At 33.3% G+C, this 27,447-nt stretch overlaps 3 protein-coding genes across 3 annotated transcripts in view; 1 reads left to right on the top strand and 2 right to left on the bottom strand.

Moving 5' to 3' along the window:
• LOC141906486 (Golgi phosphoprotein 3 homolog sauron-like) overlaps positions 1 to 27,447 on the top strand; it is a 99,389-nt gene that overhangs the window by 64,748 nt on the left and 7,194 nt on the right. The gene's annotated exons all lie outside the window — the stretch shown is intronic.
• LOC141906242 (uncharacterized) lies at positions 20,684 to 22,787 on the bottom strand. The gene is made up of 5 exons (XM_074795485.1): positions 22,482 to 22,787; positions 22,155 to 22,385; positions 21,907 to 22,061; positions 21,393 to 21,792; positions 20,684 to 21,289 (listed from the first exon to the last, which is right to left on the bottom strand). The coding sequence occupies exons 1-5, from the start codon at positions 22,785 to 22,787 to the stop codon at positions 20,684 to 20,686; spliced, it is 1,698 nt and encodes a 565-aa protein (XP_074651586.1).
• LOC141906241 (uncharacterized) lies at positions 22,927 to 26,546 on the bottom strand. Its single transcript, XM_074795484.1, has 4 exons — positions 26,492 to 26,546; positions 26,150 to 26,202; positions 25,917 to 26,039; positions 22,927 to 25,818 (listed from the first exon to the last, which is right to left on the bottom strand). The coding sequence occupies exons 1-4, from the start codon at positions 26,544 to 26,546 to the stop codon at positions 22,927 to 22,929; spliced, it is 3,123 nt and encodes a 1,040-aa protein (XP_074651585.1).

Here is a 27,447-nt window from a genome sequence, read left to right as displayed (position 1 = left end):
TCATAATTGGCTGATGAAAAAAGTCTCAGGTATAAAACATCCCTTTCCAAAGAATACCCATCACAAATCGCAATGAGAAATGGCAAACCTGTAGGAAGCTACAGGACTCGGAATTCAGGCCAAAATTAACATTTTTGGGCACTAAAAAGGTCATAGGACGGCCATCTTGAGTCCGATCGACCTAATTTTTGTTATGCTGATGGGCCCTGGGGGGATTCACATATATCAAAAAGTTCAAAAATGTGTAAAAGTGCTGATTTAGGCGAACAACAATGGCTGCCAGTCGGCCATCTTGATTCTGACAGGGCCAGTTTTTGGGCTGAAGATGTGTCAAGGGTAGATACATGTGTAACCCAAATATCAAGACATTACATTGAAGCGTCTTCAAAACTTCCCAAAATAACTGGGTTCCGTCTACGGACGGACGAACGGACGGACGGACGAAAAGTGAACGCAGACGCCCGCTGGGACTAAAGTCCCAAGTGGGCTACACGCTCGAATTTATTCTTATTTTTTACGAGCTCGACCCTTCGACCTTTGGTATAGAACAACTAAAACCCTATTACTAGTGTATAATGAAAATTCGTCTATCCACCAGAGAACCGGGACTTCTATCTGGATTTGAAAATTTTTGGGGTGTGTACAGAAATTCTGTGAGCGGTAATCCATGTGGCTCTTCAAAACTTGCATCACATTTCCAGAGTTTTGGCAAGACTACAACAATATTTACATCCAAAGGCAAAAAACGGACAAGTATCACCCGTGGAGCTGTGTTTTCTGGGAAGAGGATTAGAGTGAACTCGAGTGGTTTCTGTCGGCGAAGACTGATACAGACGAAGGGGAGGGCACTTATTAAAGCTGGTCGCCCTCCTGGTAGTAAGAGGCGATGCGCTACATCAGATCCTGGACTATTTGCATCTCGTAAAGGCACTTGTAAAGTACCACATATTCTGGCTGAAAATATCACAGGGGGACGACTTAATCCAAAGTGACATGGAACGATATTGTTGTCAATATGAATTGAAATTTATCTGCATGAGTACATCACAATGGCGACCACATGAGTACAGTCATAAAAATTAATTCTTCCAGTGTATTGATCCGCAGCAAGATTCCGTAGTAACTAAAAAATGTTTGTAATGATGGTTTTTGTTTACGTTGGTGGTTTCTTTATGGGTATCAGACAGCAAACGATGTGTGCAAGTTGTTGTTTGATGCTTTGATCTACCAGCGCTGACAATAAATCAGCCAGGGGTAAAAATAATTCTTCCTCGGTTCTTGTGCGTCGATATCTGGCAAACATTCAGAATTATTTTTAAAAACTTAAGGATAGACGGAACTGTAATTGGTTGGGTCGGAACGATGAGGTGCTTTGATAGTGTGGTTTGTGCAGGGATCTCGCTGTTACTTCTTGATACTCCCGACTACTTTCTATAAAAGGAAGAACCGGAAGTATAGGAAGACATGGTTGTTTTGCTTTATCCTGTAGTATTATAGAGTTAGTAAAATTATAAATGAAAATTGGTATAATAAGTATAGAATGATTTTAGATTTGATAATTAATTACATTGTATTTCTGAATCGAAAGTTTACTATTGTTGATTGGAAAAAGAAACGATGAGTTTGTTCCATAATCTAGGTGAAAACTAAGTTTTGAAAATATATCTAAAATTAAGTATCCTGGATGTTAATTAAGGACAGGACCTTTATAATCGCTTAAGTTTTATGGAAGTTTAATTGTGGCAAATATCAATACTAGCTCTCTAAGGTTTCTGTTGGTGTACATGTCTGTTGGTAACTCGTAGAGAATAGCTGCTCTTTCAACGATGATGAGTAGGGAGTGAGTAAATCAAAGCGCGTTATGACAGGAGGGTTGGAAAGAAAAGTTACTTTGGCAAATCAGTTTCTCAAATAATTTTAGATTAGCAAATCATTAAGGCTAATTCTACATGTCCAAAACCGCCATGACAGCTAGGTTGCTGCTCCTTGCCAAAAGTCGAACGGGAGAGTCGGCATTCTAGGAATGCCGATCCTTTCCATAAAAGAGGCCCGCAGTCTTGAGAAAGCAGACTTACCCGGGGACGCTCGTTAAGATACTTGAGATTTGGGTGGAAATACCAGAATTAAGACGGGTTACCAACAGTAGAGTACAATAGGAATTTAGAGTTAGGAATTGGACTGTGTACTATCTGGAGATATTACTATCATCAAGGTAAATAAAATCTATTTTATTATTATTATATTCAATCAGAATTTCGGCATTTTAGTTTAATTATTTGGGTTTGTGCACGGACACGTTCTCTCGCCAGGGACCGATCTTTACGTTTTTATATTCAACGATTAAGGAGAGGATTGTGACCGGTGTATCAGTATATTATGTCTTCATGATGAGAGTAGGTACTTGAACCTTTGGAACTCTGTACTACCAATTTATATTTCCAATTCGAAGACAAATTCTATGAACAAATTTTCGGTTTCGCTATGGGTAACCCATTGTCCCCGATTTTTGCTAATCTTTCCTTGAACACTTTGAATCCGAAATTCTCCCTAAGTACGCTGGCTCTAAACCTAACTTTTGGATTAGATATGTTGATGACATTCTGAGCTTAGTTTCTGATAATTTTGATCTTACCTCTTTTATCGACTTCATCAACTCCCAATATCCATCTTTGAAATTCACTTTTGAATGGGAACAAAATGACCAAATTCCTTTTTTAGATGTTCTAATTCACAATAAATTTTCTCATTTGATTTTCTCAGTCTACCGTAAACCTATCAACGCCGAGGCATACCTTCACTTCTTTTCGTTTACTGCCAAATCAATCAAAATAGGTCTCGCTCAAGGCCTCTTTCTCCGTGCACTGCGGATCTGCGATGAAACCTTCCTTTCGGCTGAATTTGACCATATATCCAACTCTCTTAGAAAATTGGCTTACCCTGATCACATTTTGAAAATCGCTATTTCTAAGGCTAAACGTACTTTCTTCAATTCTAAACCTCCAGAAAATAAAAAACACATTTCAGAGTTCATTGTAGTTCCGTATGTACCTGTTTTGGAAAAGTTACGTCACTCTCTCCCTTTATTGGATAAACAAATCATTTTCACCTATGAAAACAAAATTAGTAAGACTTTGGTTAAAAACAATCAATCTAAACCCTTGGACTGCGGAGTTTCCAAAATTCCTTGTTTTGGCTGTGATAAAATTTACTTTGGAGAAACTGGTCGTGATTTAAAAACTCGAATTTCGGAACACAAAAAGGATATAATAAATCAAAAACCGGCTAGTGGCGTAGCCAATCACGTTTGGAACACTGGTCATCGTTTTAATTTTGATACAGCCGAAATTATTTATACTTCCAGCAATTACACTAAACGCCACATAGTTGAGTCTGCCCTAATTACTCGTCACTCAGATATTAGTACCAATTTAAATAATGTCTTTTCTCCACATAATTCCCTTCTTTCTAAGTATATTACTTCATGCCTTGCCAAACACTAATTATTTACTCACTCATCAATTTACTCAATTAACCTGTCCTCCTCTGTATATATACCCCTGTTTTTAGTCTATTTCTCACACCTGACGATGATCTCTAGGGTGAGATCGAAACGTCGTGTCTTTTAAATATTTAATATTTAATAAATAAATTCTTGTTTTTAATTCTTTTAATCTGTAAATAGTGGGATTTTATCTCATTATCCGTTCACCACGTTTGAGTGTGGTTATCTTTCTATAGTAATTTTCATTCAATTTATACACTGGTGCTACTGTATGGCTGTAAAAATTTTGTGATCAATTTAGAATTACATAGGCCTTAATTCTATATAAAGGAAATTAAAAATCCATGATATGACCAACATTGGCCCCTGGTTCCTCAGACTGTTCCCAGTTAATAATCTTTTTCTATATCTCTATGTGTTCTGCTGATAGCTGATGTGGCAAAAAATATAAACTTATGAAGCCTAGAACTCGGTCCTAATGTGTCATGGTATTAATTAAAGATTTTTAGAATTGGTTGACGTCTATGACGTCATGCCAATGCGAGTAAAATGGATCGAAAATAGCGAGTTATTCGATCGCATTTTTCTCGTTCATTATCTGGTAGATGAGAGCGGGTTAAACAATCGCGTAGCGATATGTCCGTATTGACATTGGCAGTAAAGAATGGGTAACAGCCTCTTCTGAATAGAAAAACATAAAATTATGTACCTCCGGTTTATAAATATCACAGTGTTTGGATATCACTGTTATTCCAACTATCAGTATCCATGGGATTATTTGGGATTAATTCTCAGCGTCAGAGTACGTATTTCTAGAGCAGTGGAACGGCAGCCTACTCGTGACTGAAACCCGTATGTGATCGTGCGGGAACACCTTTACTAAAGTTAAAACCATTTCATGATGACACGAAACATCAAACGGTAAACGGTAGGCTACCACCATGATACGATATCACCGATAAAGATAGATCATTTTATTCAATTTTACCAGAGTTGTTTATTGGAGGAAAATATCATTGTTAAGTACGCCGAGAACAACCATGTTGTATCATCAATTAGTTGACTGACATTGTAAAATTCGATTCGGCTCTATCCTAATATAAGTTTTCACTTTAGGACGCCCTACCCGCCTGCTGCGCACTCATAAGGCGCTAGCACCCTCTTACGCACTCGGCAGAGATTCGCTTTGTAATGCGCGCCGGGCGGGAAAAAATACCTTTTATTATCTTTTCCATGCGTTAAATAACAGTGATTGAATTTACGCGTTGTTTGTCGTAAATTGCAATATTGCGATGGTAATTTGCCGCTGCTGTAGTTTTTTTTGGAATTGAATCGAGCGGCCTCGGTAGCTCAGTGAGATAAGGCGTGATGCTGTTGAAGAATCCACTATCAATGCTGAGTGACAAGTGGGTTTGAGGTTAAATGAACAATCCAATAGGAATAGTCTTGGGAAACCAAGATCCAAACGACGTACATAAAGCCAAACAAACAAAAAAGACAAACAAACAATCATCAGCCGGCCTCAGTGACACCAACGCCGGCATCGCTCTCTGCGACGTTTTGCATGCGTACATGCAACAGAGCTTGGAGCTCTAGTCTAAGATCAGATGGTCTTGCAATTGCATTCAGAAAAATCGTTCTGTTTTTGTTTTCATTATTCAGTGGGGCCTAACAGTTCATGCGTAAAAATGGGTTCTTGTATCCAAATCTTGATTGATATAAATATCTTGGCTGGGACATGATGGAAAGCATCAGAATAAACTAGTTTCGTCTTTTTAACAGAATCGCATTAATGAGGTTTAACAGTACAAATAGCCTAGGCTAAATCGTTCGGCAGAAAATAAATTCATTTTCAGGAACAAGAGCCCCAAGGGGCACAATGGCCAGCCTGTCAGATTTGCTTTTTATAAATGATGTAATCTGTGGGTTATATTTATCAATATACACTCCCTGCTCAATATCATTTACATAGTAAAATCGTGTGTTAACACAGACAGCAGGAATGAATGTAATATAGAAATACTAAGTTATTGTATTGTTCAACGCCCCTGGTGGCCATATACAAAAACCAATGAGCTTGAAACTCACCTCGATCATAGAACATGAGCTACAACTTTCCAATTGATTATAGTTGCAAAATATGCTTAAGTATCAATTATGATGTGGAAAAACTTTTTTCCACCTACGAATGAGTACTGATGACTCCAAGATGGCCGCCAAGTGCGTCATAATTGCCTGGTCAAAAATACCCTCTCGGATATAAAAGATCCCTTTCCAAAGAATACCCATTACAAATTGCAATGAAACATGGCACACCATTAGAAAGCTACAGTACTCAGAATTCAGGCCAAAATTGACATTTTTGGGAACAAAAAAGGTCACAGGACAGCCATCTTGAGTCCGATCGATCCAATTTTTCTCATGCCGATGGGCCCTCGGGGGAAACAAATATATACGAATGATCAAGGTTATTGATAAAAGTGTCTTCAAAATTTCCCTCGAAAACTTCAAAAATGTGTAAAAAGTGCTGATTTTGGCGAACAACAATGGCTGCCAGTCGGCCATCTTGAATCTGACAGGGCCAGTTTTTGGCCTGAAGATGTGTCTAGGGTAGATACACGTATATACCAAATATCAAGACATTACCTTGAAGCCTCTTCAAAACTTTGGAACTCTCACGAACTATCTAGATGGTTATCTCTCGACCTCAATAGCTTCAAGACCCATCTCAAAACAACTTTGTTCCATGCAGCATACCATTAACTCTCGGAAAGCGAATTGTATTTAACGTTTTTTTGGCAGAATAAAATTTGATTGAATTTGCAATTCGGGCACATGGCTAATTAGCATATCAAGGTCATACACCCGATTTGGTAAAACCATTTTTTTCGCGAACCTTGCGCAATTGTCAAGGATGAATTTTCTGTAGAGCAAATAAAAATTCCTCCCTAACACCAGATCAACTAAAGATTTCATAGAAATCGATCTTGAAATACAATTTTAAATCTTAAAATAAAACCCGGAAGTAAAACAGTAGACGACCGCGGGTTCACGTGAACCCTGATATCTGTAAACGAAATGTTGGTTGTGACAAAATTGTTCAGACGGTTTTAGGTGGTAATAAGTACGGAAACGTAACGACCATGGTCGACTTATTCGATGAAATCAGGCCTATGTGATATCCAAATTTTGACTCTTTTATTCTCCAGACCTCCCTGATATAGAAATAAAAAATGTTGGTGGTACGAAAGTGCAATCACAGCGCCGACGGGGACAGAGCCGTGTCAGAGATCGGCGGAATGAAAATTGAGGTGGACGAACACGAAGAAGTAGGCTATTGCGCTACTTGAATCACGAAAACTCCTGGCGCGGCCCCGACGCTTTTCGTTGATTAAGTAATACAAATATCATGCAATGGGTTTTCACAATCTACCGCTGGTATTTACCGGATTTCAATATCACTCCAAAATTCCTCGAAACCTCGAAATATCGAACCGGAACACTTCCGGTAGATATCCGCGGCTGCCCAACCGGGAAACTTATTTGTTTCAATAGATATTGATAGGATCCATCATTTTCACCCGTCAAGGGATTCGAACCCACTAAGCTAAAGCCATGCCAGAATCGGGTCGGGCCAATCACAGCGCTTGTAACAAACCACATTAGGCTTCTGTGGAATTTCCCAGTAAATGGGCCAATCAGCGAACACGTAGCGAACGCGGAAGTATTGTCGCGTGTTGATACATGACGTCATGCGCAAAAGCGCCAGTAATGAAATCGCGATAATTCACGTGAACAGCTGCTGATATTTTCAGATAAACCAATCACAGGGAAGACACAACTTCCTGATTGGCTGATAAAAATTGAAATTTTCCCGATTTAACTTTCGTGAAAAATGCAGAAAACATTTTTATGAGACCCTATTTCGAAATTCTGCTCGCTACGATTCCGAGAATGGATTACGCTTAAATACGTGATTTGTTCGAATATGCCCTCACTTGGCAAGCAAAAGAGCCTTTTGTGTGGAAACCATGTCATTTAAATTCGCTCCATTTGTATAGTAATAGGCTCAGCCTACGGCTGGCCTAATAAAATGGTACTAGACAAATAGACCTTTAAGTCTGTGGTCCTCCCAATCAATATCGTCATAGAAGATTTGCCGGCAGATGTAAAACATTATAACCACTTAATACCACAGCATAATCTACCAATGCTTCAAGGCCCATGGGCCTCTTGTTTAAATATTAAAACTGTTGAAATTAGATTATTTTATAACTATTTTAAGATTTCCTGTACAAATGATAGACTGTTGAAAAGTGAGCTACAATAACATAATAATGACACCAGTAAAATAACTTAGACTAAGTTATCAAGATGACTTGTTTTAATACTAATAGTATTAAAACAATTGTTTTAATACTAATAGTATTAAAACAAGTCATCTTCAGGTGCATATCGACATATTCGCAGTTTTCAGAACAAACAAATAATTCCAATTGTAGGCTATTGATTTATTTACAATACACAAATTCATATAATCAAATATATTCGAATAATAATAATTATTCTATTATTCAACTGAAATACACACGGTTATGAGAATATATTATAGTTTTAAATTACTTTTAATATTTGTTTTTAATGAACTCGACCATTCAACCTTTAACCTGAAAGCCCATTACCCCTATTACTCTTAAAATATTCATGTAAATGAATAACATTTAAATTGACAGATTATTCAATATAAAAGTATATATTTACAACATTATTTCAATATTCATATTTGTATGAGTTAGATTTTTAAACATTAAAAGTGTTAGTAAAGTGTGATTGAAATAGTACATGATATAAATCATTGAACTTCTAAAATCAATTTAAAAAAAAAATTTAGTATTAAAATGGAAGCAAATAAGTACTAATGTCCAACATGTAATATCAATATAGATAAATCCCAAAAAGCAAGACACAATAAAACTAAAACACATTTACAGAATAAATTGAAATTAGAATATGAAGATGATATATTAGAAACTAAATTAGATGAATTAAAGAATGAAAAAGAAACATACAAATGTGATACATGTTATCAATCATTCAGTGATAAAAGATATTATAAAGAACATTTAAAATCTAAAAGTCATATTAGAAATAAGAATAATGATATTTTAGGTGAAGATTATTTTGATAAAGATAATGATAAGAAACAGAAGACAATTAAAAGCATAAAAAATAAATTAAACAATAAAAGACCATACATGGAACATGTAAGAAATTATATTAATTCATTAGATAAAAAAGATCTACCGAGTTTAAATTTCATAAAGGAAAAACATTAGAAGAAAATAAAAAACATTTAGAAAATATGAAAGAAATAATGAAAATAATTACAGATGTTGAATATCCTAAAATTAGTATATCAGTTAAAGTAAAGTTTATAAAATCTGAAGATAAACCAATATATAATATAAATTCTCATTCACAACATATTATTTCAAAACAACATATAGATGATAAATTAGATAAATGTTATAATGAAGTAAAAACTAAAATAGAAGAGAAATGTTTTGATGGATCTGGTTTAATATTTGATGAAATAATATTTATGACTTAACATGTTTATAACACAAAATATAATAAGTTAACTAAATCAAAACCAATTGATGAAAATAATGTATCATATTATAAAGAACCAGATATTGAAGCATCGGGTTATATTAAACTACCATTTAAAACTAATGCTGTTATAAATGTACAAAATGAAGATGATAAATGTTTTCTATGGGCTATAATAAGTTGTTTACATCCTGCAACTTATAATATTTGTAGATTAACTCATTATAAACCATTTGAAAATAATTATATGATAGATAAGTATCCTGTTATAATTAAAAACATCCCAAAAATAGAAAGAGATAATAATATAAAGATAAATGTATTTGATTTAATCAAATTACCAAATACAAAAGGTAACAATATAAAACATTATACATTAGAACCTTTATATCTATCAAAAGATTATGATTCAAACGATGTTATAGATATACTATATTATGAGAATCATTATATGTGGATTAAACAAATCGATTTATTTTTTAAATCAGAAAGTGATCACCATAAAATATATCTTTGTAGAAAATGTTTACATAGATTCAGTAATGAAAGTACATTATTAAATCATAAACAATTATGTGAAAATCATGATTATTGTAAATTAGTTTTACCAAATGAAAAAGATAAAATATTAGAATTCAAAAAATATGATTACAAAAATAAAGTACCATTTGTAATATATGGAGATTTTGAATCATTGAATAAAGAACTAACTGATCAAGATAGAAAAGAAATATATTATAAAAGAAAGAAATTAAATCCTAATGAAAATGATTTTTCAGATGAACCACCAATAACAAATACTATTAAAAAGATTCATCAATCAGCTGCTGCTTTCGGGTTATATATAAAATCTGATTATCCAGAACTAATTGAAAGTGAATATTATAATTACAGAAATGAAAATGTTATCAATCATTTTTGTGACTTATTAATTGAATATGAAATAAGATTTAGTAAATTATTGAATACAAATATAGAAATTATAATGACAGAAGAAGATAAAGAAGCATTTGCGTTTGCAGATAAATGTTATTATTGTGAAAAGATATTTAATTATAAAGATAAAAAAGTAAGAGACCATGATCATTTGAACGGAAAGTTTAGAGGCGCCGCACATGAGAATTGTAACTTACAAGCTAAGAAAATTAATTTTGTACCAGTAATATTTCATAATTTATCAGGATATGATGCTCATTTATTCATCAAACAGTTATGTCATAAAATAGAAGAAATCAATAATGAAATAGAACGATTAAATTCAAATAGACCAAAAGATAACAACTTATAAATTAAGAATGTTAGCTAAAACATCTGAGAATTATATATCATTCCAATTTGGGTGTCTAAGATTTATAGATTCATATAGATTTTTAAATAGTTCATTAGATAACTTATCAAAATCATTAGTTGATGATGAATTAAAAATATTAAAACAACACTATCCAAATAATGATGATTTTAAATTAATGAGATATAAAGGAGCAATTCCATATTCTTTCTATAAATCACATAATGATTTTAACATAACTGAATTATTGAAAGAACAATTCTATGATGAATTAAAAAATGAATATGTTAAAGATGAAGTATATAATAGAACATTGAATATTTGGAATCACTTCAAAATAGAAAATCATGGACAATTAGTAGATTTATATTTAAAATCAGATGTATTATTATTAACTGATATATTCGAAAGGTTTAGAGATGTAAACCTAAAATATTTTAATATTGATCCTTGTCATAATTATTCATCACCAGGATTAACATGGGATTGTGGATTAAAATTTACAGATATAAAAATGGATTTGTTAACAAATATAGATCAATTATCATTATTTGAAAAATCTATAAGAGGAGGAGTTTCAGGTGTATTAGGGGATAGATATTTCAATGTAAATGATAACCCTGGATATAAGTTATTATATATAGATGCAAATAATCTATATGGTTGGGCAATGATGGAACCACAACCTTATGGAGTATTTGAAATAAGTGAAGTTTTACAGAATGAAAATAATGATAAATTTGATTGGAAGAAAAGAATCCTAGATATTGCAGATGATTCAGATACTGGTTACTTCTTTGTTGTAGACTTGGAATATCCTGAACATATTAAATTTAAATCTAGAAATCTAGCTTACTGTCCCGAACATAAAACTGTAACTCATGAAGAATTATCAAATTACCAAAAAAGAATTAAACCCGAAAATCATATTCATACAGAAAAGTTAATGGTAACTCAAGAAGATAAATATAATTATGTAGTACATTATAGAATGTTAAAGTTTTATCTAAAACAAGGAATGGTTCTAAAAAAAGTACATAGATATATTTCATTCAGCCAATCTAAGTGGTTAGAAAAATATATAGATTTTAACACCAAACAGAGAACTGAAGCTAAAACTGATTTCGAAAAAGATTTCTTCAAGTTAATGAATAATGCATTCTATGGTAAGACTTGTGAAAATATTAGAAATAGAAATGATATTGAGTTAGTTAGTAATGGTAAAAGAATTAGACATTTACAAAAATATCCTAAGTTCAATGGTAACAGAATATTTGATGAAAATTTAGCTGCAGTTAAGATGAGAAGAACATCAATGAAATTTAATAAACCAATCTATGTTGGCGCATCAGTTTTAGAATTATCAAAATTACTAATGTATGAATTCTATTATAATGTATTACAACCACTTTTTGGAGAAAAACATATAGAAATACTATATTTTGATACAGATTCTTACATATTAAAGATAAAAACTGATAACATAACAGATGATTTGAAAACATTAAAACATCATTTTGATTTCACTAACTATCCTAAAAATCATGAATTGTTTAGCAATGATAATAAAAAAGTTCCTGGTAAATTCAAAGATGAATTAGGTGGTGAAGAAATGATAGAGTTCATTGGTATTAGATCTAAAATGTATTCATATAAAACTAAAGAACATGAAGCTAAAAAGTTAAAAGGAATAACCAAAAGTGTAGTAGAAAAGAATATTCATTTCAAAGATTACATCAATTGTATATTCAATGAAGAAGTTAGAAAACATAAGATGAGATGTTTAGGATCTGAAGATCATGAAATGTTTATTGAAGAAATTGAAAAGATTAGTCTAAACCCATTTGATGATAAAAGATATATTCTGGATGATGGAATTCATACAGTTGCTTATGGTTGTAATTTAGATGAATACTTAAAATTTAAAAGAGAAGAAACAAAAGAGAACGAGATAATGAAAAGAATTCTAACGTGTTAATCAAATTTTAATAAAAATATGTATTATAAATGGAGAGTAAACAAACACACAGTGAGAACAACAAATCATTTCTAGATAGAATTAAAGATATCACAAATGTAAAATCTGTAGATTATAAATTCAAAAAGTTAACAGAATTAACAATCCATAAGAAATATCTAATTACAGATATTGTTACAGTTACTAATAACTATGGAGATAAATTAGTTATACACTTAGAATATGAAGGATTAAAAGGAAATACACATAAATTCAGAACATATTTACCGGATAGATTTCATAGATTATCAAGTGAAGACTTAGAAGAATTATGTTCTGGAGATTTCTATTTCGTATACAAAGGTAAGAATGAAAAAGGGCATCATGAAATAGATTTCGAATAAGAAAATATGTAAAATAAATGGTAGAATTAAACGAATACAGAATATTTGTTGATTCTAGAAGACTTACAGATTATAAATCACATAATTTACTAGTTCAATTAGATAGAGAATTCAAGAATTGTGTAGATTTAAAATTAGTAAATATAAGTTTATGTAATTCTTTTTATAATATTTCGGATAAAACTTTTGAACATAGAGGGTTTATGATTTATATGAGAAATAAAGATAAATGGTTTCATATATTTTTAAAACCAGGATTATATAATTTAGAATCATTAGCGCAGGAAATTAATAGAAGAGCTCGGTTGAAAATCGGGGGCACTTCTGTATTTGAAATTAAATTTAATAAAATTGATAGTACTAATAAAATTAGAATAAAGATATCTAATGAACAACATAAATTTATGGTAAACAAACCACTGGCTAAAATGTTAGGAATTAAACCTCTTACAGTTACTGGAAACGCAGAAGGCAGCTCAAATATAATACCATTAACGCACTTTTATATTTATTGCAATTTAATCGAGCCTACAAAAACTTTCGAAGCAACTAAAGAAACAATTTGTAGTTCTAGTATACTAAATATTTTACCGCTAAAAAATGTTAAACAATTTGGAACTCAAATAAATTATAATTTAACAGAATGTGATTTTAAACCTTGCATTCCTAAATTTAATAATTTTAAATTAGAAATAAGAAATCATAATGGTTATTTAATTGATTTAAATAATTTCCCTGTAATTTATGAATTAGTTATAAGATGTAAAGAGTAATTTTTTCACTATATAAATGAATATAACTGTTGGGCCGAGTATATGTTTTGGGTTTGATTTTAAACATGAGAAAGAAATGAAATTTAACGTTAATGATGTAATTACACATATTAAAAATATTGCATATTCTAATGAAACAACATTTGAGTATGAAACAACAATAGATAAAGTAACTTTTAATGTAGAAAAGATTACTAATTTAATTAGAGAATCTTTAAGATTTTATGAATTAGATGAAGATTTTATCATCGATGATATTAAAAAAATAATAATTGAAATATATACAAATGAAACTAGTAATGAAATAAATGTTGAAATAATCATAAATAAGATAACTTAATATTTTGATGATAGTAATTTTTTTTGATAAATAAATGAGTGATAATAAGTGGATAATAACTGGATTATATAATGGAGCATTATTATCAGTTGGAACTGTTGGTTATTCAATGGTATTAAAAAAGGTATTAAAAATGGGAAGTGTTAATGTTGATAGATTTGATATAAATGATATTTTTAAATTAACATTAGCAGTTACTTTATCTAATTTAACTATTGATTATTTGGAAAAACAAAAATATATTACTCCCATATAAATGCGTAATTATTTTACTAAATAAATGGCTTCTGCAATTATAACTATTATAGGATCGGCAATTGTTAACGCTTTAGCATTTACTGGTGGTGGTTATTTAATAAAACATATTGATAAAAATGGATCATTAACAGAACAAAAAAGACATAACTTAGCATTAGAGAAATACAATAAAGCAGCAGAAGAATATAGAGAAAAACGACAAAACTATATGGATTATATTAACAAGGAATTATATGATCAGAAGATTTCACATAGAGATTTTCAATCAGTCGATGATGCAATGAGTTTATATAACGCAGTATCCAATAAAGAAAAATTACATCTATACAAACCTAAATTATCAGATTATTATACCCCAAGTAATGAACAGAAGAAATATGAAATAATTTGGATTTTAGGCGGAACTGTTATTGTTATATTTGTTGCTTATAAGTTTACTAATTAGTAATTTTTTTTTGCTAAATAAATGGAAGATAAAGTTGATAATATTGATATTATTCCTCATGATATAAATAAAACTAAATTAAAAACATATTTAGAAAAACAAATATTAGAATTTGAAAATGATTTAAAGATAAAAAAGAAAAAATATTTAAAAAGTAAAATTATATATTATTTGATTATAAGTGGTTCAGTTACAATTAGTTCTGTAATAACATTTCTAGCAATATTCAGTCCATTAACGCCTTTAGCTATATCAATTGGTGTATTAGGATTAAGTTCAAGTGTTTTAACTGGTATAAGTTCAAAATTAAATATAAAAAGTAATAAAGAAAAAATTAAAACTAATATAAAAGAAATTAATAAATTAAAGAACACACTAGATTATATAATAAGTTTAAATGGTCATATAACAGTTGAAGAACAAGATAAATTATTAAAAGAATTAATAAATTATTAATTTTTTAATTATATAAATGGCAGATAGTTTTCCAAAAGCTTTCCAATATAATAAATCAATTAAATATAATATCCCAGCAATAGATTTTAATAAAGATATTACATATAGAAATGAAGTTTTAAATTCATTAATTGATTTATATATTTATGTTACTGAAAGTAATAATTTTCATGTAAAGATGGAAAATATATTTCATGTGTATACAATTAATTTCAAAAATTTAAATGAGGCAAAACAATGGTTATTAAAATCTAATATGAAGTATTGGCAGAACCAATTAAATTTTGCTGTTTATTGTGCAACAACAGGATGTGGAATTAGTTGGAATGATCATTTAAACAAACCAAGTTTACCATTGATGTTATCACTTTTTAGATTTCATACTTATTTTCAAATAAAATTGATATTAGATGAATTAGAATGTCCTTTACCAGGTTCAAAATATTTTAAAGAATTGAATAATAATATTAATTTTTCTAAGTTTTATAAAATATGTTATGAATTTAATATTAACTCAAATAAAGATTTTAGAGCAAAAATTGGAACAATGGGTGGATTAGGAATATTGTATACTAAAGAATTTGGAAAAATAATGACAGATTCAGATATAAGAACACTAAATTGGAATGAATTACCAAAATATTATAATAATATACAACAACAAAACAATAATGGTTGGGTTAATTTCATTTTAGAAAATGGTGAAGGTTTTACTAAAGCTGGTATACAAAGAATAAATCAATCTATTAGAACTTATTTGATATGTATTTTAGGTGCGCAAGTTGAAACAAGATCCCCAATAATTGGAAATGATAACACTTCATTCGATGCGCAGAAACAATTCAAAGTTTTATTTGAAGATTCCATTCATAATGATAAAAATAGATCGATTCCAGAAAACATTGTAAGATATCAAAATTATTTAGATAAATCACATATTAGATTAAATTATTGTATAGGCCCTAATCTATTAATTATTTCTAATGATTTAGTATTAAAGATGGGAAACATAATTGGTTATAATAATCTAATTAAAACTGCAACAATAAATAATTCATTTGGATTAAATGATATAAATAAAAAGATTATCACTGCTCCAAGATTAATGGAAGGTGAAAAAAATAAAAAACATATTCAATCAACAGAAACTAAAACTAATAATATTAAATTAAATAATGATTCTAAAATAAAAGATTATAATACATCAGAAAATATTAGAACTGATAATATTCAACATGATATAATTAAACTAAATGATGATAATAAATCCCATGAAAATACTAAATTAGCTATAACTTGTATAGGAATTGTAATCGGAGGAATATTATATTTCAAATTTTAATTTTCTATTATGTAAATGGCAGAAGGTGGAGAAGGTTTTCCATTGGACCCTTTAGATGAACCTGGTGAAACAAGTTTCAATGACGGTAATGAGCCAGAATATAATACTAATTTAGGTGAAGATGATGATTATGATGATGATTATGATGGAAGTAATTCCGAATTACGTGAAAAATTAATTAAATATTTACAAGCTCCTGAAAGTGGTAGAATTTCAACTAGAACAGAAAGAAAAGAATTCATGGAACTATTAGTAGAACAACAAGAAAAATATCCTGATAAACTTATGGAATTATATAAAATGAAATCTAGAGTAACAGATACAATTGTTAACGAATTATTACCAAAAGTTGTTATAGATGAAATTGATACTGAAGATGTTGTAGAACAAATTTTTAAAGATGACCCATATTTCACGAATAATTTAGAATTTAAAAATGATTCATGGTATTATAATGTTAATTTAAATAACAAAATTGTATCAATTCAATTATCTAGAATGGGTCAAGAAAATATTTTTGAACCTGGAATGCGAGCATTATCTACAATTGAAGGTTCAAAAGGTGGTAGAGAATTTCTCAGAATTATATGGAATGCACTCGAAAGAATAAATAAAGAAGAACCAATTCCTAATATTGATATAAACAAATATTCACCATTTAAAAATCCAAATTTAAATCCTAATGATGTTGATCCAGAAACTGATGAAGATTTTGCAAATCGATTAGATAAATTAAGATCTTCAACACCCGAAACATCGAGAAGAGATATTCAACAAATTGATAATGATTCAAATCAATTAGAATTAGTGAAACATTATGATAAAATGTTTGATGCAGTTCATTCATTTGACGAAGAGATGAATAGTATTTTAGATACACCCGGTACTGAAACTGGAATAAATCGAATACTATCTTTACTAGAAAAAGGATTACTTGATTTAACTGATGATGAATTAAAAGAATTTCCTGAAAAAGCACGTAGAGAAATTAAAGGTATGCAAGAATCAGTTGGTGAAATTGCTAATATTAAGATGAGATTTTCTAAAATAACCATGTTAGAAAAAGAATTAGCTAATGCAAATGAAAAATTAAAACAATTAGAATTAAAAAGAGATCATCAAGTAATAGAGGAAGCTGATTTTGAAAGCAGAAAGTTAGCTTTAGTAAAAAAAATAGATGATTCAGAATATAATATAGAATTACAGAAAGAAGAAAGAGATACATTATTAAAATCATATGATCTTAATCATATTAAAAAATTTAAAGTTATTTTTAAAGATTTGTTGATTAAACCAAATTCTGAAATATCATTAAAAGACAGAATAAGATTATTATTTAAGTTAGAAGGTATAACAATTCTTTCAATTCTAACATCTGTAACTATGGTATTTACAACAATTGGTTTAGCAATATCAAATGCTTTGAAATCTACACCTACTCCCAATAAACCGGATAAACCCCCGAATGATAATAATTCTATACAAGATAAAGTTTAGGATGGTTTAAAGAAATGAGCAAAATATTTAGCATAATAATGAGCATAATATGGGAACTATCTAAAAAATCTGCTGCAGCATTGCCAGGAGTTATTGCATCAATTGTTGGTTTTATATTGAAATCTGCTGGGAATATTATTAACTTTGCTGCTGAACATATTATTTTATTTTTAATTACAGTTTTAAGTGCTATTATTTTTGGATTAGTAAACATGATAAAAAATAAATAATTTATTTTTTGTTAAATAAATGAGTGGGAGTTATATCAATCCTTCTAAGAATCATAGAATATCTAATGCTATTAAAGCAGAAAGATCGCATCATATAATTACTCATAATCCTTCAAATATTAATCCCGATGAAACTTTATATGTTAGAATTCCTAGATTAACACAAAATACTTTTTATGTTCCAAATAGTATGTATTTATCAGCCGATATAAAAGTAATCGGTAATGATAATAATTATGTCGTTGATAATGTTGGAAGATATTTGATTAAAAAATTATCTATAAAGATTGGCCCAGAGACAGTTTTCTCATTAGATGATTATAATTTATTTATGCATTATAAAGATTTATGGTTAACTAAAGAAAATAGAAATAATATGATATTTCAAGGCATTCAATCGGAAAACCAAAATAAATTAAGATCAGAAGCGCATAATGCAATATTAACTAATGCTGTAGATAAATTGATAAAAAGTATATATGGAAGCAAATATAAAATTCCATTAGACTTTGAATTGATAAATAACAATGCACCTTTATATAAATACGCAATTCAAGAAGACGTTATATTCGAAATAACATTTGCTCCTGTAAATGAAATTGTAATATCTAGCGTTAATAAAGATATGAGTTATAAATTATCGAATATATGTTTAGAATATGATACAGTAACTGATGAAAATATTGCAAGTATAATTCAAACTCAATACAATCAAGGATTTTCATTATTATATGATTATATTGATAAATTTAAAACTGTAACTATTAATGCAAATGATGAAATTATTAATGAGAATATTAACTTCCCAAGAAGATCTATTAAAGGTATATTAATATTTTTTTTACCATTGCAACATATACTAATGGCGCAATAAATGTTGATAATTATTATAATCCTGAAATAACAAAAGTAGAAATAACTATCGAAGGAATAGCAAATAAAATATTTTGTCAAGGAATGAGAATGATTGATCAATGGCCAGAAATTAGAAAACATTTTATGAATGAAAAAGTAAAATCATCTGAAAATTGTAATATTAATCAAATTGATTATTATACCGGTAATAAATATGCATTATGGTTAGATTTTAGAACAACAGAGGATAATTCATTACATGGTTCTGGAAAAAAATTACAGAACACTAAAGATGGAATACAATTATTCATGACAAAGAATAAAGGAATCAAAAATTTCAAAATGCACATTTATATTATATCTGACGCGCAATTAAATATTGTAAATTCACAATTAGATATTGTTATGAATTAAAATTTTAACTTTAATAAATATTTATTATATAAATGGAAGGAGGTAAAGTATATAAACATTGTAATATCCTTCAGTTCTGACTAAGTTAATAAAACCACTAATTAGCTTCCGTCATATGCGTGTTATTACTGCTTTTGTTTATCTAATCTTCTCAGACTCAGGAGTACAAATCTCAGATCACATTCTTTACATTGCATATAGACATCACACAAGCTCCGACGTCAAACAGTAAACTACGATTGACTAAAAAGACAAGAAATGAAAACACACTAAGAAAAATACTAAGTAATCAACTCACGAATAATCAAGTCTAGTAAGACCAGGAAACGTCCTATAACCTTAAGGGTATCAGCCTCTGGCATGCGAGTGCCAATCTCGAAAACCAGTGATACAACTCTCTCAGGAGATTTACACAGAAATAACATACGTCAATATAGCCTATACATCCTAAACTAACAATAGAGAATGCACTCACCGACAGTGAAGCCTCAAGAACTGAGGGTAAAACTAATATATTGGGCAGGTCACGAACTTTCTAAACACGCGCCCGCACACTCCACACTAAACTGCGGTCCCGGACCGGACAACGTACCGGACGTAAAGTAAAATAGAGTAAAACCAAACGGTTAGGAAAATAAGCCCGCTACACCGGCCCCCGAAATTGCATTGCAATTTCTCCACCACATTACAATACTAAAAAAGGGCCTCTGAGGTAAAGTGCAAACTCTTTACAAAAAGTTTATAACAGAATAACATATACAATGTATGCATACATCTACCAAAATAATATGCACCTAAGCAAATTAAATACATCAGAGCAACTCACACACGACTGGACTTAAAACAGAATTAACCTGAATATTCGATCTTACGAAAAATTACTCAACTCATGTGAACCTGAAGTTAATTTCGCATCTACACAATAAGAACACCAGACCCGTAAATATTTGAGTTCAACTTATCCCTTATGACATATGAGTTCGCATCCTCATAAATGAACCTAAAACTTAATACAGGAAGATAGTACTACTAACGCACTCCTTTTAAGAATGGTATCCTATACAATTTACGCAAACTACTCAGTAGAAAATAACAACTAGCAATTATACACCACTGCTGCAAAATGAACCACTATTACTAAACTAAATGGATACAGCAGCATCACAGATTAGAACACACCTTAACGGCAAAACCATCTCACCCTGAGTGAGGGAATAAGAACATAATACAATACCACTGTACCAACTAGGCATACATACATCTGTCAAAAATTTAAACAATCAAAACTTAAATATGGATGGTTTACACACTATTCCTCATCGACCTCCAGTAATAAAACCAACTTGTCTATGGGACGGATCAACTCATTTGTTTTAGTTTTAATCCGAACTACGCGTACTGCTCCATATTTGTCCGGAAGCACCTCAATGACCTTAGCCATTGCCCACGAGTTTCTTGGTGTACTGTCTGCTACCAAAACTATATCTCCGACAGCTACATTTCGATTTTGAGTTAGCCACTTTTGACGTACTTGCAATGTAGGAATGTACTCTGCTATCCAGCGCTTCCAAAAAATGTCCGCTAAATACTGAATCTGGCGCCACCTGCGTTTTACGAACATGTCCGTCTTAACGAACAAACCTGGAGGTAAACATAGACCAGGTTTATATAACAGCACGTGGTTCGGGGTCAAAACTTCCATGTCCGCGGGGTCTGACGAGTTTCTCGTGATCGGCCGATTATTTAGAATACTCTCCACTTCGCATAGGAGCGTGTGAAACGACTCGTCATCCAAGCGTGTCGTTTGCTCCTTCATCAACGATCTCAACACTCTGCGGACGGAACGGATTAGCCTTTCCCACACACCCCCGAAGTGCGAACCAGCAGGGGGGTTGAAGGACCAATCGACGCCATCCTGAAGCAATGAATCATGAATAACTGAGGCGTTCCAGCCTTTAATGGATTCCTTCAATTCGCGATCAGCAGCCACTTATCGATTTCACATTTCCCCGTCTTGCCATGAATCGCCTGGTATCATTTATACACGAGTCGCTATCAAGCGAGTACGCTACTTCGAGGTGAATTGCGCGACTAGCCAAACAGGTGAATATCACGCCGTACCTTTTCACCACGCTTCGACCGCTTTTAATTTCGATCGGCCCGAAATAGTCCGCACCGGAGTTTGCGAATGCCGGTTTGTCTGGCGTGACACGCTCGATCGGTAAGTCCGCCATTTTCTGATTGCCAGGCGGACTATGAGAAGTGATACACACGATACACTTCCCTCGGAAACTTTTGATTGATTTACGCTTATGAGTCATCCAGTATCGTGTCCTGAGGTACGCTAGAATACTCTCGCAACCTAGATGACCAACTTTACGATGCGCGTCTTCGATCAGTATTGTAGCTAATCTGGATCTGCTCGTTAGCAAGATTTGATGTTTCTGATCATAAGCAAGACTGGCATAACTAAGACGGCCACCAACCCTAATAACACCCTCATCTTTGTTTAACTTCCTAAGATTACACTACTTTTTTAACTCGTGACCTTCCTCCAAGCGACGGTAGACTTCGGGAAAGTCTTGCTTTTGAACATGCGAAATAATCAATAGTTCAGCTGCGATTAAATCAGCGGTTATGAGCTCGAACTTATCTAAGGACTGACGCTTGAACTTTTTCACCGCTAGCTGGACCCATGCCAATATACGTTTAACACGAGACCACTGCGACCGACGTCTAAGGATTCAGTCAACTGGATGCTCGTCTTCCGGCAGATCTACAGCCAACGTAGTGTTGATCGTTGTAACACGCTTCACTTCTGGATCACCGTCGAGCGAAACGTTATTGCCTACGCGTGTGTCTGGCCACTCCGATTTCGGTTTACTCAGAAACTCGGGGCCATGAAGCCATCGATTCAAACATGATTCATCGAGAGTCATGCCACGCGATGCCAAATCAGCCGGATTTTCAGCGGACCTAACATGACGCCATTTGTCTACATCTGAACTCCGCTGAATACACGAGACACGGTTCGCAACGAATGTGTTAAACCTACTCGATTCATTTTTAATGTATCATAGGACTATGGAACTATCAGTCCAGAAAACCATATCGGTGACTTCTAAGTCGATCTCCTGCAGCATCATATTACACAGCCGGACCGACATGGCCGCTGCAGTGAGCTCCAACCGCGGAATCGACAGTCGCTTCAATGGAGCAACCCTGGATTTACCAAGAATCAACGAACACTGGACATTTCCATCGCTATCTTCGAGTCGAGCATACAACGACGACCCATATCCGACTTCGCTCGCATCCGAAAAACAGTGAATTTCGCATGATATAATTTCGTTGTTAACAGTACCTGACGGACGCAAGATGCGGGTTACCCGGACTTTGTCAACATTTTCCATCGCAGTGAGCCAGTTCTTCCATTCGATCAACTCTGTGTCATTTAAACATTCATCCCAATCAGCTTTCCGACAAGTCAGCTGCTGCAATAGCAGCTTTACCGGCAGTATTGCGATAAACCCTATCGGATCATACGTCGCACTAGTTGTTGACAGCACTCCGCGTAGTAGGATTGTTCTTCATATTGACAATGAATGACAATGTATCATCAACAATGGACCATTTCATCCCTAAGACTGAGTCCTCTTGTTTAGTTTCATCAACCCGATCATCTGGGGGAATACTATTTAACGCAGTGCTCTTGTTCGATGACCATTTCGTAAGATTGAATCCACCTTTCCTACAAAGGTTTTGTGTACTGACGGCTAATTCTTCGGATTCGGCGATTTTGAATGGGCATTTAAGAAAATCATCGACATAAAAGTTTCGAGCTATCGACTTGACGATTTCAGTACTGAATTTAGCCGCATTATCTGTAGCCGTACGCTGTAAGGCGATGTTCGCACACGCTGGCGAACTGACGGCGCCAAACATATGGACTTTCATGCGCAAGCAAACGATTCCTTTCTCTATATCACCGTCTTCGAACCACAAGAATCTCAAGAAATCTCGGTCGTTTTCGGGAACACGTACCTGAAAAAACATCTTCTCGATGTCGGCCTTTAGCGCCACCTGGCCTTCGCGGAAGCGATAAAGAACTCCAATCAACGAATTCGTGACATCTGGGCCTTGCAAGAGTACATCATTCAAAGCAATCCCCTGAAATTTCGCTGAGGCGTCGAATACTACGCGCACCTTATTAGGTTTTTGAGGGTGGTACACGCCGTGGTGTGGCAAGTACCACACATTTTCGTCATTGCTGAGTTCGACCGGAACCACTTCGGCGTAGCCTAACCTAATCATATCGCTCACGAATAATTTATACTGATCATGGTAATTTCCATCTGCTCGAAATTTCGACTTGACACCCATCAGCCTCTTTAACGCCATGTTTCGATTGTTCGGTAATTTACAGTTTTCACGGAGTGGGAGCCCGATCTCGTAGTGTCCGTCCTTAAGCTTCAGCGAACTTTCGATCGAACTCATGAACTGTTTGTCTAAGACCGACATTTCTTGTTTCTCCTCGGATTGCCGTTCGGGGAAGTCGAATTTCATAGCCGTAGCAACTAAGTTTTCTAGGTTCTCCGTAGTCGTGGAACTAGCGATAAAGTTACACATAGGTCTCGAATGTGGGTCTGGGTCCTTAATAAGGCCCCAAACCACCCAACCAAGTTTAGTCTTGGTAGCGAACGGTGTTCCTGAGGAACCAGGACGCAACTCTATCGGCCGATATGCATCAACACTGTTGTAACCTATAATGAGACCGATCTCCATGTCTAAGTCAGGAATATCCAGGTCTGCTAAGTGCGGCCATTTCACGATATCTTCTTGACGCGGGATAAATGACCTTGAAACGCGAATGTCTTTCATTGTAGACACTTTACTCAGTTTTACCGTGTCTTTTTCATTCCAGTCGGAGACGACTAGCGTGCCGATTTTATAGCTATCCCCTTCATGACGCGCGAAAACCGTGTCGAATTTAATTTTGCCCTTCGGTCCCGTAGCTCCAAGTTTTCGCTTTATGAGTTCTGTTGCGTGTGTTCCAGAACTACCTCCATCATAAAACGCATAGGTACTGACCTTGTATGGGCTGTTGGGTAGCCCAACTTTCACCGGGACAATCGCGAGAACTCCCGAATCGTAACCATCGTTGGTGTGTCCGATTATCGAAGCTACATTCGTTGTTTCCTCCCGAGTCGTGGATAGACCAATTTTCTCATCAGACGCCGTTGTTCGCGGTAGAGGTCTCTCGAAATGCATGAACGTTGCGTGATTTCTATTGCATTTCAAACATTTCAACGGTTGTTTACAGAACTTTTTCATGTGTCTTGGACGGAGACAACCGAAACAGAGTCTAGCGATCTTAATTGATTCCGTTTTCTGGGAATCCGACATGTTAGCGAACGTCGCACAATTTAGTAGGTTATGCCTTTCATCACCGCAATGTAAACATGGTTTATCATAACCGGACTTAGGTTTACACTGGGAGGGAGGGTCGCTGCTGCTACCGACACCGACCGACGTCGTACTACAAGTAGCATAGGCACGTTTGCCTTTATCGTATTTCATGTATCTCTTATCGAAAGACTTGCTACCTTGTTCACCATCTAATACTTGGTGACCGTACACTGGGTCGTTACTCTTACGAGCCTCTCGACGCACGAAATCGACTAACTGAGTAAATGTTGTCGAACGACCACGCTCTTTGTTCGAATAGACCATCGTCCTCCATCGATCGTGTAGAAATCGCGGCAGTTTTGAAACTAACCCTTTCAGATTTTCTGAGTACTCGAGAATTCTAACTTCTTGCAGCGACTCGACGGCGTATTTGCATTCAGTAAGGAACATCGCGAATTTATCTAATTCTCGAGGCCGGTCTGGTTTAATCGCGGGCCATGAAAGCGCTTTATCAATAAATGCATGCGCAATGACCTCAGAGTCACCATATCTCTCCTTTAACGCAGTCATAGCTGCCAAGTAACCGGCCTCAGGATCCATGAACGTAAATCCCGACACCACCTCGTTCGCCTCACCGGTGGTATATTGCTCCAAATAACTAAGATTCTCAGCATTAGATTTAGTGTAATTCACGACCTTCGCTGTGAATTCCCGAACGAATTTCGGATACCGAAGCGGGTCTCCGGCAAACTTAGCGATGTCCACCTTGGGCTTTCTAAGTTCGTTGATCAGGCCTTCAATGGCGATGACATCCTGCGACGTAGACGAACCTGGGGGCGTAGGTGTATGGCACTTATCTGGCTCAAATGGGGGAGCTTTCGGGTTTACTTCCCGTTCATCTCCGTCATCGCTTAAACTTGCCAATTCCATTTGGGTGAGAAGGTCAAGCTGGGCTTGCTCCTGCTCTAACTGCAACTTTCGCGTCTCGAGTTCTTGTTGTCTCTTCAGTGCCTTGAGCTTTATTTCGAGCTTAGCCTTGGATTTGGTAGAGTCATGTGTTTTCACGGACGACTGGATGGACTGCCTATCATCCTGGTCGTCAAGGGCCGATTTCTTTAAGTCGGCAATCTTACCGGTTTCTGAGCCATCGGCATCACCTCCACTGACAATCCATTCTGCAGTTCTTTTGTTGATACATCAGTATCAGACATCTTAGGTGGCGTTGTCGTCAATAATGTAATATCCTTCAGTTCTGACTAAGTTAATAAAACCACTAATTAGCTTCCGTCATATGCGTGTTATTACTGCTTTTGTTTATTTAATCTTCTCAGACTCAGGAGTACAAATCTCGGATCACATTCTTTACATTGCATATAGACATCACACAAGCTCCGACGTCAAACAGTAAACTACGATTGACTAAAAAGACAAGAAATGAAAACACACTAAGAAAAATACTAAGTAATCAACTCACGAATAATCAAGTCTAGTAAGACCAGGAAACGTCCTATAACCTTAAGGGTATCAGCCTCTGGCATGCGAGTGCCAATCTCGAAAACCAGTGATACAACTCTCTCAGGAGATTTACACAGAAATAACATACGTCAATATAGCCTATACATCCTAAACAAACAATAGAGAATGCACTCACCGACAGTGAAGCCTCAAGAACTGAGGGTAAAACTAATATATTGGGCAGGTCACGAACTTTCTAAACACGCGCCCGTATACTCCACACTAAACTGCGGTCCCGGACCGGACATAGTACCGGACGTAAAGTAAAATAGAGTAAAACCAAACGGTTAGGAAAATAAGCCCGCTACAAACATATTCCATACATCGATACACATGAAAATAATGATGGTTTATATTATGTAATACCTTGTAATATAGCTTTGATATTTGATCCTATTTTCAAAATTTATAAAACTAAACTAATAGAAATCGATAATAATAAAAGTGGTGTTGTTGATAATTTAAGTAATGTAATTGATAATAATGTAATACCTTCTACATCTAATAATGTAATACCTTCTACATCTAATAATGCAATACCTTCTACATCTAATAATGTAATACCTTCTACATCTAATAATGCAATAATATTAAATGTTAGTGAAAATAGAAATTATTGTGATTATTGTAAAGGTGAATTTTCAAACGCTCCATCAAATTGGAATAATCATATGAATACAAATTCACATATTACTAATGTTATAAAACGTGTTGGTTTAAGAGAATTTATAGAACACCCATTTAGATATGTTACAAAGTTTGTTTCAAATCAAAAAGTAAATGGTAACGATTTATATAAAGATTTATTATTAGCAACGCCTAATAAAGATGAATTAGATTTAATCGATGCTATTAAATTAGAATCAAACATTGTAAATGAAATATTAGGAGCAAACACTAATAAAGATAATAATGAAAATACAGGAAAGCGCATTGATACTAAAGATTCTATGAAACTTAAATCAGAAAATAAAGATATAGTTGAGATGACTAATAAGTATATCAATAAACCAATTATTTATGAAGATACGGTAGAGCATTTGAATAAATTGTTAGGGTCTGATGATGAATTGGAGAGTGATGATGAAAGTGATTCAGAAAGTAATTATCTAACACTCAAAAGTAATAAAGGTTGAAAATTGTATAAAA

Source organism: Tubulanus polymorphus, chromosome 5, assembly GCF_964204645.1.
Source record: "Tubulanus polymorphus chromosome 5, tnTubPoly1.2, whole genome shotgun sequence".
Taxonomy (NCBI): domain Eukaryota; kingdom Metazoa; phylum Nemertea; class Palaeonemertea; order Tubulaniformes; family Tubulanidae; genus Tubulanus; species Tubulanus polymorphus.
The sequence above is the reverse complement of the archived record's forward strand: the minus strand, read 5'-3'. Positions and strand labels throughout refer to the sequence as shown.

Bases quoted from the DNA above. Each gene is read 5' to 3' on its own strand.
- LOC141906241 (XM_074795484.1), bottom strand. From the start codon at position 26,546: ATGTCCGGTCCGGGACCGCAGTTTAGTGTGGAGTATACGGGCGCGTGT. The intron at 26,203-26,491 runs GTTCGTGACCTG...TTGTCTTTTTAG, and splicing joins TACGGGCGCGTGTTTAGAAA to TCAATCGTAGTTTACTGTTT. The intron at 26,040-26,149 runs GTAAAGAATGTG...TTATTAACTTAG, and splicing joins GTGTGATGTCTATATGCAAT to TCAGAACTGAAGGATATTAC.
- LOC141906242 (XM_074795485.1), bottom strand. From the start codon at position 22,787: ATGGAAAATGTTGACAAAGTCCGGGTAACCCGCATCTTGCGTCCGTCA. The intron at 22,062-22,154 runs GTAGATCTGCCG...GCATGGGTCCAG, and splicing joins CGATCAACACTACGTTGGCT to CTAGCGGTGAAAAAGTTCAA. The intron at 21,290-21,392 runs GCAAGACGGGGA...TCATTGCTTCAG, and splicing joins ATGATACCAGGCGATTCATG to GATGGCGTCGATTGGTCCTT.